The following is a 16979-nucleotide window of genomic DNA, read 5'->3' as shown; positions in this document are numbered from 1 at the left end:
ATTCTTAAGTCCCCACAGAAAAGCCGTGAGAGGGCTGTCCCCAAGCCGCTCCTGGGGACCTCATCTGGGGTCACTCCCTCTGTGCCGACGACGCCCCCTCAAAGCTCAGCACGGTTCTCCCGTTCTGCGTCCGAGGGGCGCCAGGCCTCTTGGGTCGGTCGTGACGGGTGCGGACCGAGGCAACTGTCACCTCGCCTCGCAGGCTCTTCTACAGCCATAGTTACCACGACCAGGTTCTCGGCGTGGTGGCCACACGAGCGGCACGACGGCAGCGCCCCAAGCGGAGCCGCACCGGATGCGGCCCGGAGGCCTGCTTGCCGGGGGCCGCTCCCCATCCCCGCCACCACCCCACGACACCCCCGCGAGCCCCCCATGGCGAGCGCACCTCACGCAGTCGTGCAGCAAGTCCTGGCAGATGATGCACGTGAGTGTCTCCTCCATCTTGTCCGGCTTCACGGCCTCGGGTCTGACGCCCCCGAGGGCGGTGTGGGCGTCGCTACACTGGTCCGCAACCAGCAACTGCAGGGTCAGCTCGGCCTCCCCCTCTGCGAGAAAGGGGCACATGCCCACCATCAACCAAGGAAGAAACAGACACCGGGTCTTTTTTGTTTTAGGAACATCTTAACCTGTGGACAGAAGACACAGCCCTCACTGCTGTGTGTAGTTTATTTATTTTTTTTAAGTTTATTTATTTTGAGAGAGAGCATGTGGCTGGGGGAGGGGCAGAAAGACAGGGAGAATCCCAAGAGGGGGGGAGGGAGAGGGAGGGAGAGAGAGAGAGAGAGAGAGAGAGAGAGAGAGGAGAGGGAGAAGGAGAGCGAGCGAGAGAGGGGAGAGAGAGCCCCCCCACCGCTCTCGTTCTCCCCGCCCCCCAAGCAAGCTCTGTGCTCAGAGTGTGGAACCCGACATGGGACTCAAGCCGAAGAGTGGTGAGATCATGACCTGAGCCGAAGTTGGACGCAGAACGGACTGAACCACCCAGGCACCCCTGTTTATTTTAAAGAAGGCCTAAAGTAAGTCCCAAGTTCCAGTACCCTTAAGTTTTGGTTTAGAAGAACAATGGCATAAAAAGAAGCATTCGGGATACATGCTTAAAAGATTAAGGTGGCTTGTCACACGATATTTGTGTATAATCATCGTTTTTGTTTAAACAAAAAACATGACTTGTGTATGTCCTGGAAAATATAGACTCTCCGACGTTACCAAGAGCTTTTAACTTTTTTTTTTTTCCTTTTCTTCTGCTGGTGTTCTATAGTGCTCATAGATCAATTTTTATTTTTAATGAAAGAAATACTTGCACACAATTTACAAAATCAAATATTAAGAGGGCACCAGCCCTCTGCCCTGGCCTGTCCTCACCTCCAACCTCCCTCCTCTGAGGAAACTACTTTCATGTTCTTGGGTGTTTCTCCTGGCGTGGACCTCCAGGTTTCTGAACTGTAATGCTCTGTTGAGGCTGACTGACTTTAGACACCGTCCATCTCCCGACATCTATTCAGATAGAGAAGGATTCTGCCCCCTGGCCCCACTCACTATATTATCGTAACACAATTGTTAGTTTGGTATATTGTATTTGTTAGTTCCGTGCATCGTATTTACGTTACTATGCTTAGGTAAATATTCACTGCTGAGCCAAACAGTACACCAAAATTAAGTTTTCTTCCTTCTACAATTTTTCATTTTTGCTAGAGTAAAAAAATGGCCTCATTTGTATACTTACTTTTTTACGTACTGTTGCTGATTTTTTTTCGACACCCTCCTCAAGCCAGTCGCTTCAATTTTCCACTCAACACATCCAATATCCTCGTCTCCTTCCCCGAGGCCTGCCCTCCCTCCCAGAGCCCCCCGGCCTCACTGCTCCAACCGCAGGCTGCTCTCAGGCCTACAGCACAGCCACTGTCCCATTACATGTTCCCAAGTATCTTTTTTTTTTTTTTTTTTTTCGAGCGCGAACACAGTCCCCCACTACCACAAATTATGCAGTCGAGTTTCCCACATTTGGGGAAATCGCAGGGGTCAGCACGCCCGCAGTGCAATGGGCAAGCCTCGCCCTGGGAAAACCACCTTCCTGATCATGGTGTCTCCCCTGCCAGGTAAGTATCCAAGTATCTTTTACAATCCTTTTAACTTTGGCTTTTTAAGGGCAGATTTTTCTCTAAGTCACCTTTCTTTTTTCAAATCATTATTACTTTGAGAGAGAGCACACATGCACAAGCAGGGGCGGGGCCGGGGGACGGAGGACCCAAAGTGGGCTCTGTGCTACCAGCAGGGAGCCCCATGCGGTGCTCAAACCCACCAACCATGAGATCATGACCTAAGCCACAGTTGGACACCTAACCGACTAGGCCACCCAGGTGCATATTCTTAAAAACCGATAGTTGTATCAAGACAGAACTGCAGGGGCGCCTGGGTGGCGCAGTCGGTTAAGCGTCCGACTTCAGCCAGGTCACGATCTCGCGGTCCGTGAGTTCGAGCCCCACGTCAGGCTCTGGGCTGATGGCTCAGAGCCTGGAGCCTGTTTCCGATTCTGTGTCTCCCTCTCTCTCTGCCCCTCCCCCGTTCATGCTCTGTCTCTCTCTGTCCCAAAAATAAATAAAAAACGTTGAAAAAAAAAAATTAAAAAAAAAAAATAAAAAAATAAAAAGACAGAACTGCAACTCAGAATGCACTGCTTCCATACCATCAGCATAACCAGATAATAAATAGGGTTCAACCCCGATGCTGTCAAAAGGAAAAAAAGGCTCACATTGCCACTTTGAAAATGCTGAGGCATCTGCTTCCACAGAAGGAGAGGCCCCGTCAGGAGCAGCTCAACAGCTCTCAAGGGCCAGAGATACACAAAACAGTGAGACTCTGACCTGCTTTCATTCTCTTCGTGACAGGCTCCAAATCCTCTTGGTCCCGGGACCCTGGCAGAGAGAAGGGTGCTCCTTCTCTGTCTGGGAGAGCCGAAGGGAAGGTGGGGATTTCATCATTTGCCACAGACGGACCACATTCCTTTGGGGAGACGCCTGCATCTCTGAAGTCTGCGAGAGGGACAAACAAGACAGGTTTATTTTTTCATTTGAGAGAGAGAGAGAGAGAGAGAAAGAGGGAGAGAGAGAGAGAGAGAGAGAGAGAGAGAGAACGTCAGCGGGGGAGAGTGGCAGAAGGAGAGACAAAGAATCTCAAGCAGGCTCCATGCTCAGCCCAACACAGGGCTTGATCCCACAACCCTGGGATCTTGACCTGAGTCGAAATCAAGAGTTGGATGCCTAACAGCTGAGCCACGCAGGCGCCCCAACAAGAAAAGTTCTGATTCATGCAGCCTGGAAGCAGAGGGTACGGCAGGTAAACCACCACAGATTCAAACCAGGCCTAGGTGTTCCAAGATGCCATATTCTCAGTAATACACGCTTACAGAAACACTCAGCTCACACTTCTGAAGTGCACACGCGCCCACTACTGGGCTCGGGGGAGCTGGGCCAGCAGCACACCCACTGGGAAAGAAACGCAGAGGTGTCTGTGACCGGGGTGGCGGTGCTGGGGTCAGCTGTGGGACATTTGGTCTAAGACAGGGCCAATCCGTGTGCTAGCAGCCCCATAACATTCCCTGTGCTCTGAGCAGCACTGGCAGAGGGACACACAGGCCTCTCAGGAGAGGGACGCAGCAGGCTTCAGATTACAAGGAGATGGAAGCCAGACAGGGATGCTGCGTGTGAACTATTTCCCAAGGAGTCACGAATTTAAACGAGCCTGGCAGAAAGGTTAAGGAGACTTTCTAATAACCTTTATCTTAATCAAGACCTAGTGTGTAACACCATACTACAGTACATATCTGGTCTATAATACTCAAGTGTTGTTACTTTGAAAAAGAAACTGCCCTACAGCAGCCAAACAAAAGAAGTTAGTAAAATTGTTTGGGGAGCAAATCAGCTCGTACAGCAAAGGGAGAAAAGAGAGAGCTTCCTGGGCTGGCTGCTGGCTCTGGTTCTCACTCCCACCATGGTCTCAAGGACTTTCTATGCTCAGTCGAGCTTCTCACTCCAGAATGAAGATGATGATGATGGTACTCTCTGACAGACAAAAGGTGAGGATTCATCTGAAACTTATGAAATAAGTTGGCACCAAACCTCACATTTAGGAGGCTGGTTATTTTGTTAGTATGTATACACTGAGGCATGCAGATAGAAAAATTTCCCCAACATTACACAATGGGAGGGAAGCTTTCCATCGGATTTGCTTACAGCAAGATTTTGTTTAAGCTTTCATTTGTTAATTGCACAATATATAAACACACTGCCCTTTCACGGTGGAATCAACAATTGTATGCATACACAGACACAAGTCACATCTTCTTTATCCATCCATCCATCGAGGGACATTTAGGTTGTTTCCAAGTCTTTGGCCTTTGTGAATAGTCTGCAATGAACATGGGGTGCAGACATCTCTTGGAGACAGTGATTTCAATGCCTCTAGATATATATCCAGGAGTAAGGTTACTGGACCAAATGGTCATTCTATTTTTAAAATCTTTTTTTGTTTTGTTTTGTTTTGTTTTGAGAGAGAGCATGCACGAGTAGGGGAGGGGCAAAGAGGGGGTGAGAGAATTTTTGTTTTAATTTTTTTTAATGTTTATTTATTTTTGAGAAAAAGAAAATCAGAGTGCAAGCAGGGGAGAGGAAAAGAGAGAGGGAGACACAGAATCTGAAGCAGATTCTAGGCTCTGAGCTGTCAGCACAGAGCCTGATGTGGGGTTTGAACCACGAACTGTGAGATCACAACCTGAGCCAAAGTCAGACACTTAACTAAGCCACACAGGCACTCCTAAATTTTTTTAATGGTTGGATTTATTGACTTATTTTTTTTAATTTTTCTTTTACATTTATTTATTTTTGAGAGACAGAGAGAAACAGAGAATGAGCAGGGGAGGGGCAGAGAGAAAGGGAGACACAGAATCAGGAGCAGGCTCCAGGCTCTGAGCTGTCAGCACAGAGCCCGACATGGGGCTCGAGCCCACAAACCACGAGATCGTGACCCGAGCTGAAGTCGGACGCTTAACTGACTGAGCCACCCAGGTGCCCCCAATTGACTTTTTATTTTTAATTATTTTTTAAATGTTTATCTTTGGGGTGCCTGGGTGGCTCAGTCGGTTGGGCACCCGACTTCGGCTCAGGTCATGATCTCACAGTTTGTGGGTTCGAGCCCCGTGTCGGGCTCTGTGCTGACAGCTTGGAGCCTGGAGACTGCTTTGGGTTCTGTGTCTCCCTCTCTCTCTGCTCTTCCCCTGCTCACGTGCTCTTTAGATGTTTATTTTTGAGACAGAGAGAGCGGAGGAGGGGCAGAGAGAGCGGACAGAGGATCGGAAGCAGGCTCCATGCTCACAGCATGGATATGGGGCTCGAACCCACGAACCGAGAGATTATGACCCTTAACCGACTGAGACATCCAGGCGCCCCCATTGACTGTTTTTTTTAAATTGTGGTTTTTGCCTTTGTATCACGTATAAAGAAAAATTCCCCCAAATTATATAATCACCTTTGTTTTCATCAGGCACTATTGTGGTTTACATTCAAACCCATCTTGAAGTAGTTTGTTGTAATGGATAAGGGACAAAACTACCTTTCTTTTCTTTCAAATGTTAATCACTTCTGCTCATTAAACAACCCAGTTTTGCTCGTGGCCTTGAACTGCCATATTCATTGCTAAATTCTTACACGCTTGGACGTTATACTTCATTTATCTGCATATTTTTTCTGTGGCCAGTGTCAAATGTTTTTTTAGTCCTTTAATTTTATAACAACATGTTAACGTTACATGGACTTGTTCACATTCATTATTTTGTATTTCTAAAAGTGTCGACGGGTGCCTGGGTGGTTCAGTTGCTTAACTGTCTGACTCTTGATTAGGGCTCAGGTTATGATCTCACAGTTTGTGGGTTCGAACCCTGCATTGAGCTCTGTGCACTGACAGTGGGGAGCCTGCTTGGTACTCTCTGTCTCCCTCTCTCTCTGCCACTCCCTGCTCGTGCTCTATCAAAATAAATAAATAAACATGAAAAAAATTTTAATTATAGGTTACTCTAGATGAGTCTTGAAAACATGATGCTCAGTGAAAACAGAAGACACAAAAGGCCACAGAGTATAGGATTCCAATTCTTACTACTTAAAAAAAAAATTTTTTTTTTCAACGTTTATTTATTTTTGGGACAAAGAGAGACAGAGCATGAATGGGCGAGGGGCAGAGACAGAGGGAGACACAGAATCGGAAACAGGCTCCAGGCTCTGAGCCATCAGCCCAGAGCCCGACGCGGGGCTCGAACTCACGGACCGTGAGGTCGTGACCTGGCTGAAGTCGGACGCTTAACCGACTGCGCCACTCAGGCGCCCCATACTTAAAAAATTTTTTAATGTTTATTCATTTCTGAGACAGAGCTCGAGTAGGGGAGGGGCAGAGAGAGGGAGACACAGAATCTGAAGCAGGCTCCAGGCTCTGAGCTGCCAGCACAGAGCCCGACATGGGGCTCCAACTCACAAACCGTGAGATCATGGCCTGAGCTAAGTCGGATGCTTAACCGACTTGAGCCACCTAGGCGCCCCATGATTCCGATTCTATGAAATGTCCAGAACAGGCAAAACCACAGAGACAGAATGCAGATCAGTGGTTGCCGAGGGAGAGCAGTGACTGTTTATGATATGATATGTTCTGGAGTTATGATATGTTCTGGAATCACACAGCAGTATGAATATAGTAAAAACCCCTGAAGTGTACACTTTGCCCGGGTAATTTTTATGGCAGGTGAGTTATATCCCAATAAAACTATAAAAATCCCAGGAAATCTCTGACCTTCAGCATTTCTATCGGGGGTGGAAGAAAACAATATTTACTAGTACAGAAATCCTGCTGAGAGCCCGATGCCTGATGTCACCTCTGACTTCCTTAGTGGCTTATGTGACAACACAAGTCAGAGTCAGTGACTGAAGCGCAACGCAGCTACCACTCTGAGACCCCCATCTCACCAGGGCTGAAGGGAGGCGCTTGCCCCGCAGAGGTGGGCTCCGTGGAAGAGGTAGAGGCCGTGGGGAAGAGGTCCGAGGTCGACGTCGATGGCTGTGGTTCCTCAAAGCACGCCTGAGCGGTGGGTGATGACGGCAGGACCTGGGGATCGTCACCTTGCCCTGCACCTGAGGTATCTTTGGTCACGTGGAACACATTCTCTTTATTAGCTTCTGTGAGCACAACAGGAGCAGAAGGAGTGTAGAGTCAGGGCTCAGGAGGAGCACCACTACGTCAGGCAGGACTTTCCAGCAGATGAAAAGGCTTTGCCAGTAAGAATCAGCAGCCCTTACCACGCACCCACTCCTCTGTCACAGTCTCACTTACCAAAGGGGTCTTGTGTGATGCCTTGCTTTTCATGCAGAGACTCGTAGAGGTATGCCACGTCTGAAATGAAACCAAGCAGATCAGAACAGTGTCCTCACGTACCAGCAGGGCTCCTTCCCTCTTCTCCTTTCTGTCACTTCAGTCCCTTCGTCGTTGTTGACTATGTTGACTTACCAGCTACTGACAACACTACCCAGTTTAAGGAATTTCAAAATAAGCGAACCAAAGCATCTTCACCAACTTTAAAACAAATAAGCCTCCGGGAAAAAACGTCCTGAGCCAGAAGGCAGACGCAGGGAAGAGAAAACGATGAGTAGATAATGAATCTGTGCTTTGCCGGTCATTTCAAACCACCGGAAGGAGAAGACACAAGGCCCTGCCACGGGGCCAGGGGCTGGCCTTGACAATGCTACAGACAGCCTGAGCGTATCTGCCTCCTCCTGCCAGTTTGGGGGTAACCTTCCAAAAACTCTCCCAACTCTCCTTGTCCTGTTTCGTTCTTCTTCCCCAAACATAGACACTCAGATCTGGAAAAGCCTGAAGGGGATCGTCAGGCCTCTGTTGTCTCCTGTAAGGTCTCCAAAAGCAGTCATGAGCAGCCTTCAGCCCCTTATTCTAGGTCTTCCTCCCCACAACTCAGATTATCTTCTGCTATGTAACCCAGCCCATCCCTGTTCACTTCTCCTTGCCATTTTGAAATGCAAGACTCATGAGCATTGTGGTATTTGTGAAGAATGGCCGGGGCTCACAGTGCAAGGTCAACACTCCCACTCTTCAACAGGACTCACACCAACAATCTACATAAAGGGGAGCCCGGGTGGCTCAGGCAGCTGAGCGTCCGACTTCAGCTCAGGTCATGATCTCACGGTTCATGGGTTCGAGCCCCACGTCGGGTTCTGTGCTGACAGCTCAGAGCCTGGAGCCTGCTTCACATCCTGTGCCTCCCTCTCTCTCTGCCCCTTCCTTGCTTGTCCTCTCTCTCAAAAATAAATAAACCTTAAAAAAAAAAAAAAAGAGTCTCCATAAAGAACAAAGAAAATGTAGCTAACACTAACAGTCTGAAGGGAAATACCTGCTTCAGGAGACTCACTTTCACGAAGATTTCCAGCTGTGACCAGACTTCCCCACCATACACCACCCGAGGCCCACCCTGTACATTCCCTCTCTTACTGTATTCTGGCTCATTCTTCCTATACACCAAGTAGATGACATCCCCAGTCTGCAAAGGACAAGTCTGCTTCTTAACAACCTTCAGCTTGTTAATTACTGTTCCATTGGTGCTGCAGAGACAACAAAAATGCAATTTATCCTACTTACAATAACTTGAGAGTTAAAATTTTCTTTTTCTACCACCACTTAGAAAGAAGTTCAATATTACGCCTTCGAAAATGTAAAATACTCCCAAGAATGACGTAAACAGGTAACGAGGCACATGTGCAAGTGCCACCCTACAGTTCTCCTGAGAGAAAGCTTGCCTGCTGCCCCCTTACTGACAGCCTGCCCGTGCTTCAACATTTCTGCTTGTCCAACAGCACATCGTCTGTCCTCCGCCGGCCTCTGGAGGACCCTGGACTTCTACCAGCAGCTCCGATTTCCAGCTTCCCCCCGCTTCTGCACTTAGCTCTGTCCACTCATCTACCCTTCCCTCTCAGCAGGCCAGCTCATCCCTCAGATGGGCACTGACACCCTTAAAAGATGGGTTCTGAGCAGAAGCAAATGAATTCGAGGCTCTGGGCTGGAAGATGGAGTGGTCCCTCGGTCGGGAGGTCACTCCAGTCCGTCAGGGACCACACCACCAGGTGGAAGAGGCGGGGGCTGCAGAGGGCACAGGCGGGAGCCTAAGTCAGACGGGACTGGAAGGGCTTCCCTGAGGAGAAACCCGAGTAGAGACCCAACAGAAAATCACAAGTGGACGAACAGTGTACGAGACAAGAACAAAAGTCAGCAATTAAACAAACTGACCCAGCTTCAGGCGTTTGAACCACCCATGTCTTAACTCTATGGTTTCACACCTAAGGCCTCCGGTGGTGAAGAGGCTTTATTTTTACATCTGAGCAGACTTCTACTCCGTCAGTGTTCTGGAAGGGGCCAGAAAGTAAGCAGTTCAGGCTGTACGGTCACACGGTCTCTGTCCCAACTCCTGGGCTCTGCCGCTGACACACGAGAGCAGCCGCACACAGGATGTAGTCGAGAGAGTGGCCGTGTCCCAGCGAAACCTCACGTACAAACACTGGTGGTGCCGCCACAGCCAGCCAGAGCCTGTGCTGCCAGGGCCCTCCGCACTCCACTCTCGTGCTCTTTCTAACCACAGGAGCCCGACTTTGCTCTTCTGCTCAAACCCCCGATGACCTGTCACTGCTCTCGGGCTAAAGTCCAGGCTCCCTAGTGTGAACACCAGGGCCTTCCCGCTCCGGTCTAACTCCCGTGCCTTCCCACTCACTGCTCCTCGGCACACAGGGCCTGCTCGCGCCTCGGGGCCTCTGCACCTGCAGTTCCTGCTGCCCGTGTGAAGAATGGACACCCTCTCCCCTCCAGGCACCTCAGCCAAGGAACGCAGGAGCCTCTAGAAGCTGGAAAAGCCGGGGAACGGATTCTCCCCTAGAGCCTCCAGAAGGAGCCGGCCCTGCTGACACCTTGATTTGGTTAATCCAATGAGACCTGAGTGAGACTTTGTACATTCAGCACTAGAAGGTCGTAGCTTTGCGTGCTTTGAAGCCACTGAGTTTGTGGTAATTTGTTACAAGAGCCCCAAGAAGCCAATATAGTCATACAGCCAGCATTGGAAAGCCAGGATCTGCTGCCTGAGGACGACTCTAGAACCAGTGCTACGTTATCCTACATTGGGCTGGGAAATAAGGAACTTGATCTGCTACGTACCAGAATAGGAAAGGAGCACCAGTTCATCCTCATAAACCTAATTTCTAGTCTTTCATCCCTAACATTGTAGTTACCAAACAATCTCGTAGCACTTGACCTTCACAAAAACAAAAATTCATCTGGTTGGGAAAGGCATATTCTCAACATACTGCTGGAAGGCCATCTGCTACTTGTCCTGGGTTTAAAATAGGCACATTTTGGGGCGCCTGGGTGGCGCAGTCGGTTAAGCGTCCGACTTCAGCCAGGTCACAATCTCGCAGTCTGTGAGTTCGAGCCCCGCGTCAGGCTCTGGGCTGATGGCTCGGAGCCTGGAGCCTGTTTCCGATTCTGTGTCTCCCTCTCTCTCTGCCCCTCCCCCGTTCTGCTCTATCTCTCTCTGTCCCAAAAATAAATAAACGTTGAAAAAAAAAATTAAAAAATAAATAAATAAATAAATAAAATAGGCACATTCTGACACAGCGTGCCTTCCTATGAATTTATCCCAAGAAAATAATCAGACATGAATGCAAAGCGTTTTGGAAGAGAAGAGTCGCAGCGTTGTTTATAATAAGAAAAAGTCAAAATAATAAATCCCCACCAATAAAGGAACTGACAGGTAAGTTATTATAAAATAATAATGAAATAGACAAGATAAATCTAGATGTACCAAATGTAAGCTCGCCATAAATAAAAGTGAAAAAAAAAAAGGATGCAACGTACATAGTAAAACCTCCTTAATACAAAATAAACACGTACGAATTTCTAGTGGGCTAGTAGGATTTGGCAAAGCTTTTCACTTTTACCTACTCCTTATGTTGTGTAACAATTTTTTAAAAAGAAAAGATTTTTTTGATTTGGAGGAAAAAAGTCTAATTCGAATAGGTTTGCAACTAGAAGGTTATCACTGCCTTTTAAGTCCTTTTTCAGAGATATTTTTGCTTTAATTTGAATATATTCAAGAAGCATCATAGACATGAAAGAGTTACTGGAAACCAGAAAATATATTTCCTAATAACCTGGAAACTAGCGAACTACTGTGTTAACAGAAAATAATCCCTTGTTTCTTCTCTGTAGCCACCGGCTTCAAGACAAGAAAGAGATTACCTGGTATCTTCCAGCGACACCTGACCAGATTTTTCATCCACAATAATTTTACAGTGATCTCCAGAGACCAGTTTATTGCCAGGGAATGAAAGATCACAACCTAAAACAGAGAGGGATACATTGGATGTGACCGTGGGGACTGTGCACAAAAGTGCCCTTTGCTTAATCAAAGCACGTGGTTGAAAATCAGGACCCATGGTATATGCACGGTGGGAGACAACCTAATCAAGTAAGATAGGAAGCAATTTTTTAAAAAGCATTTATGTATTAATCCAAAGTAAAGAGACAGGGACTGTCTTGAACCTTTCTGACTCCCCATTACCTAGAGGATACCCCCATCAACACCTCTGGCTTCGTGGTGACACTTTTACAACATGCACATATGTGCAGCTACCCTGATAAAAGCAGAAGTTTAAAAAAACTAAGGGGCTTAGTTAAGTAATTCTTCATCTTAAGTCAGTCCTTAATTTCTTTTCCGTGTAATCTAAGGTTCCATAAATCATCACAAAATTGAAGCGAGGACCAAGACTCACAGAAAACATGACTGAGCAAATTACAGACACATGAACACGCTTGAGAAAATTTAAAACAGAAGGTGGATGCATCTACACACAATGATCTGAATACAGTCATTATATCCTCATTAAATGCAAGGGGGAAATCCTTAAATACTGTGTTCTCTCCTTAAACCAGAGGAATAAAAGTTTTCAGGAGTTTTTACTATCTAATCGTGAATTTGCTTATAAGACATTTATACTATAGCTACTAAGGTTTATAGCTTTATTTTTAAGAAGTAAAAACGGGAAGCAATATAAGTAAGTGTCCATCAACTGGTGGTGAATTAAAAAACAAACTGTGGGGAAAAAAACAAACTGTGGTACATCCAAACAGTGGACTACTACACAGCATCAAACAGAAATACATTACTGAAACACAAAACAGCCTAAAATGAATCTCAAAAGGATTATGTCAGAGAAAAGAAGCCATACACAGACTATGGCAGAATATTGTGTGATTCCACTTAGGTGACATTCTGGAAAGGCAGAATGACAGGGATAGAAATTAGACAGATGGCTGCCAGAGCTAGGGGTGAGAGGAGGGGGCTGATCCAAAGGACCACCAGGGAACTTTCTGGGGTGATGGAAATGTTCTGCACCGGACTGCAGTAGGGATTCCATTTCTCAACACTCACTCAACACCTATAACGGGATGAATTTTACCATATGTGAACTACACCTCCCTAAACCTCAAGTAGTAGAAATCTTATTTGCACCTTTTATATTATGGGAAGTGCTTTGCTACGTTTACCCAGGGTCAATTTCCCCTATGCTCAGGATCTTCCCAGCATACTGGGCACAAGGAGCAGGACAGTTTCTTTGCAGCCCCAGACCTAGCCCTAGTGACCGTGCCACTGGGATGGGATTTTAACAAGCTTCGCCACACCAAGAACATGAGCTTTCTAATTTGGATCCAAGATACTCGTGCTAAGTTCTATTCTTGGCATCTGCCCTGTATGTAATTCACTTGGTTAAATCTGTCACATGGCTGGTGCAGACTGCTCCCACTCCCCGAGGATGGGAAGCTCCCTGGGAAACACAGGTCAACTCAGCTCTGCCTTCATCCTCGGAATAATGCCTCATATATAGCAGGCACACTACGGTTTTAAAATAAGTATAACCACGTTCTACAACTCTTAAGGAATGTTTGTGTCTCCCCCAAATTCCCACGTTAAAGGCCCGAACCCCAATATGACTGTAGGGACAGGGCCTGTAAGGAGGAATAAAGGTTAAATGAAATCACTAGGACTGATGCCCTTATAAGAGAAGGAAGTGGAAGAGACACCAACGTTGTGTGTGGCCTGTGAGGATGAGGAAGTCTACAATCCAGGACAAAGACTCAGCAAGAAACAAATTGACTAGCACCTTAATCTTGGACTTCTTGCACTTAACGACTGTGAAAAATAAATTTCTGTTCCTTAAGCTTCCTGGTCTGTAGTGTTTTGTTATAGCAGCCTGAGCAGACCCACAGGGCAACTTCTATTTCCCCGGAGAGCTCAATACATTCACCAAAAGGTCTTCTTTTTAAGATTAATTCAACAACCCCTTTTTGTTCCTCGTATTAACATGCAAAATGATATATAATACTGTGTTGTAATAACAATGGTTAATGTTATTTGCTAACTCTAAGCCAGGCTCCTTTAAGCATTTCCCACATTTGATCTCAATTATCCTTCAGGAACTCTAGGAAGGACGTACAAAGGAGGTACAAAGTCCTTAGTCCAGACCAAAGAAGCTCTTCACCAAATTTCCTATTACCTCAATTAAAAGCAATTAGGGGCGCCTGGGTGGCTCAGGTCATGATCTCACAGTTTGTGAGTTCGAGCCCCACATCGGGCTCTGTGCTGACAGCTGGGAGCCTGGAGCCTACTTCAGATTCTGTGTCTCCCTCTCTCTCTAGCTCTTCCTCTCTCTCTCTCTCTCTCTCGCAAAAATAAATAAACACTTAAAAAAAAATTTTTAAAAAAGCAATTAATGCATTTCCCAAAACTTTCCAAGGACATGTAAATACATTCAAAATTGTAAACAAAACAAAAAAAAAACCCTCTAACTTGATATTGGGATTTAAGACTACCAAAACAACAACAACAAAACCAGGTGCAGGTACATCATCAGGGGTAAAATAAAACCAAAACATAATTGCTTTTATTTTATTCTATTATCCTCATCTTATTTTTTTATCATAGTATTTAGCCTTTTTTTAGTATACGTGCTGCCGAAGCGAGCACTACTTAGCCTTTTTTTAATTCCAGCATAGTTAACCGAGAAAAAAATACTTGCTTTTCAACAAACTTTCACATTCTCCCTTTTTTACAATATAAAGTCAGAAACAAAAAATAGACTCTTAACCACTGCTGGTCACCAGAGGGACAGTGGGTGGGGGCTGGGGGAACTAGGTGATGGGGATCGAGGAACCCACTTCCGGTGATGAGCACTGAGTAACGTACAAAATCGTTGGATCACTATATTTTACACCTGAAACTAAACATCCTATGCCAACTGCACTGGAATTAAAAAAAAAATTAAAAATATACAAAATCATAGAGATGATTTCTTAACTTTCAGACAAAATACATTTTGTTGACTGGACCAGTGCACTTCTGTCCCTGTAGGAAAGCTACAAGGGATGGCCACTTAGCAATTCAGAGGCAGTTAAGAGTGGAGGGTGACCACCCTTTCCCACCTGGCTGCCAGACTTTGTCCGTCCCAGCGTCCCAGGCTCATTCAATCAACGAATATTTGAGCAGCTCTGTTCTATAAACTGGGACTTGAGATGTTTTTCAATGTAGCCACCTACGGGCTATAAATTTCCCCCTGAGCACTGCTTCGGCCGCATCCTGTAAATTTTGGCAGATTACACTTTCATTTTCATTCATTTCAAGGTATTTTCTAATTTCCCTTGTGATTTCTTTTTGGGCCCACTGGTTGTTTACGTGCGTTGTTTAATTTCCACGCTGAATTTTGCAATGTTCTGTTACTGACTTCAATCTCATCCCATGGAGGTCGGAGAAGATGCTTCCCGCAGTCATGAACTTGAGAAGACTGCATTCTAATACCCGGGGCAGCTTAAGTCAATGCACCTACTTCATAAAGTTGTAATGAGAATTAAATAATCTGCAGTTAGCACGGAGAAGTGACCTGGCGGAACGATAAGTGAATAAACTGCAGCTCTCACAGGAAAAACCAGAAAGCACAGTGGGCCCCGCCCAGGGGCCTCCCACCGCCTGGGGAACAGTCTCGCCCGGCTCCCGGCCCCCGGCCCTGGTTCTCCCCCCCACCCCCGGTCCGCACCTCTTCTGCGCCCGATGGTCCACTCGGGTTTCCTCAGGAGCACGTGCGGCTCGCCCTCGCCGGCGCCCAAGCGGAGGAGTCTCCCCCACGGCTGCTGCTGCGGCGGCTGCGGGCCTTCCCCCGGCTGCTCCATCGGATTCACATCTGACGAGACCCGGAAGCGCGGGTGAGGCTCTCGGACCGCGAAAGCAGGGGCTGCGGCCCCGCCGCTCCGCCCCGCGGCCCTCCCGGCCTCGGCGCCCACGCCACGCCGCCGCCGCGGGCCGGACCCCCGCCTCCCCCGGCCGCGGCCGCGTTCCGCCCGCCGACCCGCCACAGCCCCGCGCGGTCCGCTTACCCCCCAACGCGCGCCGAACCCGGAACCGGCCGCGCCGCCGCCGCCGCTGTCAACAGACATCGCGGATCCCTCAGCTGATCCGCCGGGCGGGGCCGGCGGCGTCCGTGCCCTGCGATTGGCTGGCGGTGGCGCCCACCGAGCGCGGCGGCTAGAGCGGAAGCGGGAGCGGCCACCGAGAGTGGGCGTGTGGGGGCCAGCGGAGCGTGCGCAGACGGGAGACTGCGGGCCCGAGCGCCTTGTTTGGTGATGGCCGGGACGTCTTCGTCTGCGGAGATCTGGGAAGTAACTGCGGTCGGCGCCATGTTAAGTCGGGGCAGAAGGGACGGCGTCACTTGGGGGTTGGGCGCCCGAAGCAAATTCTCGACGCCGCGTGGGACGTGCGGGCGGCGTTTAAGTGCTCGCAGCGACACTCCGCCTGGCTGACGGGAGATGAGTGACGAGATAAATGGGAACTTTCGGATGCCGGCTTCCGCCCGTGGGGGAGCGAAGACCGGGAAGTCGGGCAGTGCGCCGGGAGAGCGCGGCCGAGTGACAGCGCCTCCGTGGTTGGGCGGCCGGGGCGCGAGGGGCGGTGCCACCTTCCCGGAGGTGGCGGCCGGCGGCATTCCCGGGCCCCCGAGGTCGGCTCCCGCCTCGGGAAGGGAACACACGTCAGTACTACCGTCAACAGAAATCCGAATGGCCGGGCATCGGCGGCGGGCGCCCCGGGAAGGGAGCCTGTAAGTTAAGGGAGTGGCGGAGAAATAGTTCACGGTATTCCCCTCTCTGTCATTTAAATCTTACATAATTTGTAATGTTTCCTTTTTGTTTTTGTTTTTGTTTTAATCTACTACCGTTTCTCTTAAGTAAAAAAGGTCAATATTCTCTCTGAGGTATTTTGTGGGCGCTGAGGTCTCTGCTTGCTCTCTGCCGAGCCCCTGGCACTGGGACCGCTTTCGGGGTCCCCAGCCGCGTGCCCCAGGCAGACCCTTAGCGGAACTGGGTGGACGCTGAGCCAAGTGAATAGTTCCCAAGCTTCTGGGGTGACGGGTTCCAGGTCTATGGAGACAGAAGAGGTCGGGACGAAGGTACCTGTCCCCTTAGGCTTAGTAAAGTGCGCCTGCCCTGCTGGTCTCAGATTCCGGACAAAGGAAAGGCCAGAATTTAAAATTCTTAAGAAATCTGGTTTGGGGGCGCCTGGGTGGCTCCGTCGCTGGAGTGTGGGACTCTTGATTTCAGTTCAGGTCATGACCCGCCCCCGGCCCCCACTCACCCTCTCTCCTTCTCTCTTAAAAAGAAAAAGAAAAAAATTGGTTTGGATGTAAAAACAGCAAAACACAGCACCCTATTGGACTCTTTGTTGGAGACGGCATAGACCTGGCTAACCAGGCCTTGTTGTGCAAGATCCTAAGTGTTCTAGCCCCGGCAGCATCTCAGCTTCGCATGGCTGTCAACTCAGCAGTGAAACTCTTACCCAGATGCTTGACATTCTG

At 48.4% G+C, this 16979-nt stretch overlaps 1 protein-coding gene and 1 non-coding gene across 3 annotated transcripts in view; both read right to left on the bottom strand.

Annotated features, from left to right (window-relative positions):
• The window catches only part of CHFR (checkpoint with forkhead and ring finger domains), a 28983-nt gene extending 12914 nt beyond the window's left edge, over nucleotides 1–16069 (bottom strand). The window contains exons 1-8 of one of the 2 annotated variants that reach the window (XM_043557223.1): nucleotides 15508–15621; nucleotides 15171–15314; nucleotides 11323–11422; nucleotides 8533–8642; nucleotides 7363–7422; nucleotides 6999–7208; nucleotides 2859–3026; nucleotides 386–545 (exon numbers count right to left, since the gene is read on the bottom strand). In XM_043557223.1, coding sequence (XP_043413158.1) covers nucleotides 386–545; nucleotides 2859–3026; nucleotides 6999–7208; nucleotides 7363–7422; nucleotides 8533–8642; nucleotides 11323–11422; nucleotides 15171–15303 — 941 coding nt within the window. In that variant the 5' untranslated portion in view covers nucleotides 15304–15314; nucleotides 15508–15621. Of the gene's footprint in view, nucleotides 1–385; nucleotides 546–2858; nucleotides 3027–6998; nucleotides 7209–7362; nucleotides 7423–8532; nucleotides 8643–11322; nucleotides 11423–15170; nucleotides 15315–15507 lie in introns of both variants that reach the window. The other variant, XM_043557222.1, reaches the window with a different exon arrangement.
• Nucleotides 1942–2101, bottom strand: LOC122471090. Its single transcript, XR_006294108.1, has one exon. It is a non-coding gene; the product is annotated as a U1 spliceosomal RNA (small nuclear RNA).
• Nucleotides 16070–16979: the final 910 nt, after the last annotated feature.

The sequence above is a fragment of the Prionailurus bengalensis genome, chromosome D3 (assembly GCF_016509475.1).
Source record: "Prionailurus bengalensis isolate Pbe53 chromosome D3, Fcat_Pben_1.1_paternal_pri, whole genome shotgun sequence".
Classification (NCBI taxonomy): Eukaryota; Metazoa; Chordata; class Mammalia; order Carnivora; family Felidae; genus Prionailurus; species Prionailurus bengalensis.
Note: the sequence above shows the minus strand (reverse complement) of the source record. Positions and strands in the feature narration are given on the sequence as shown.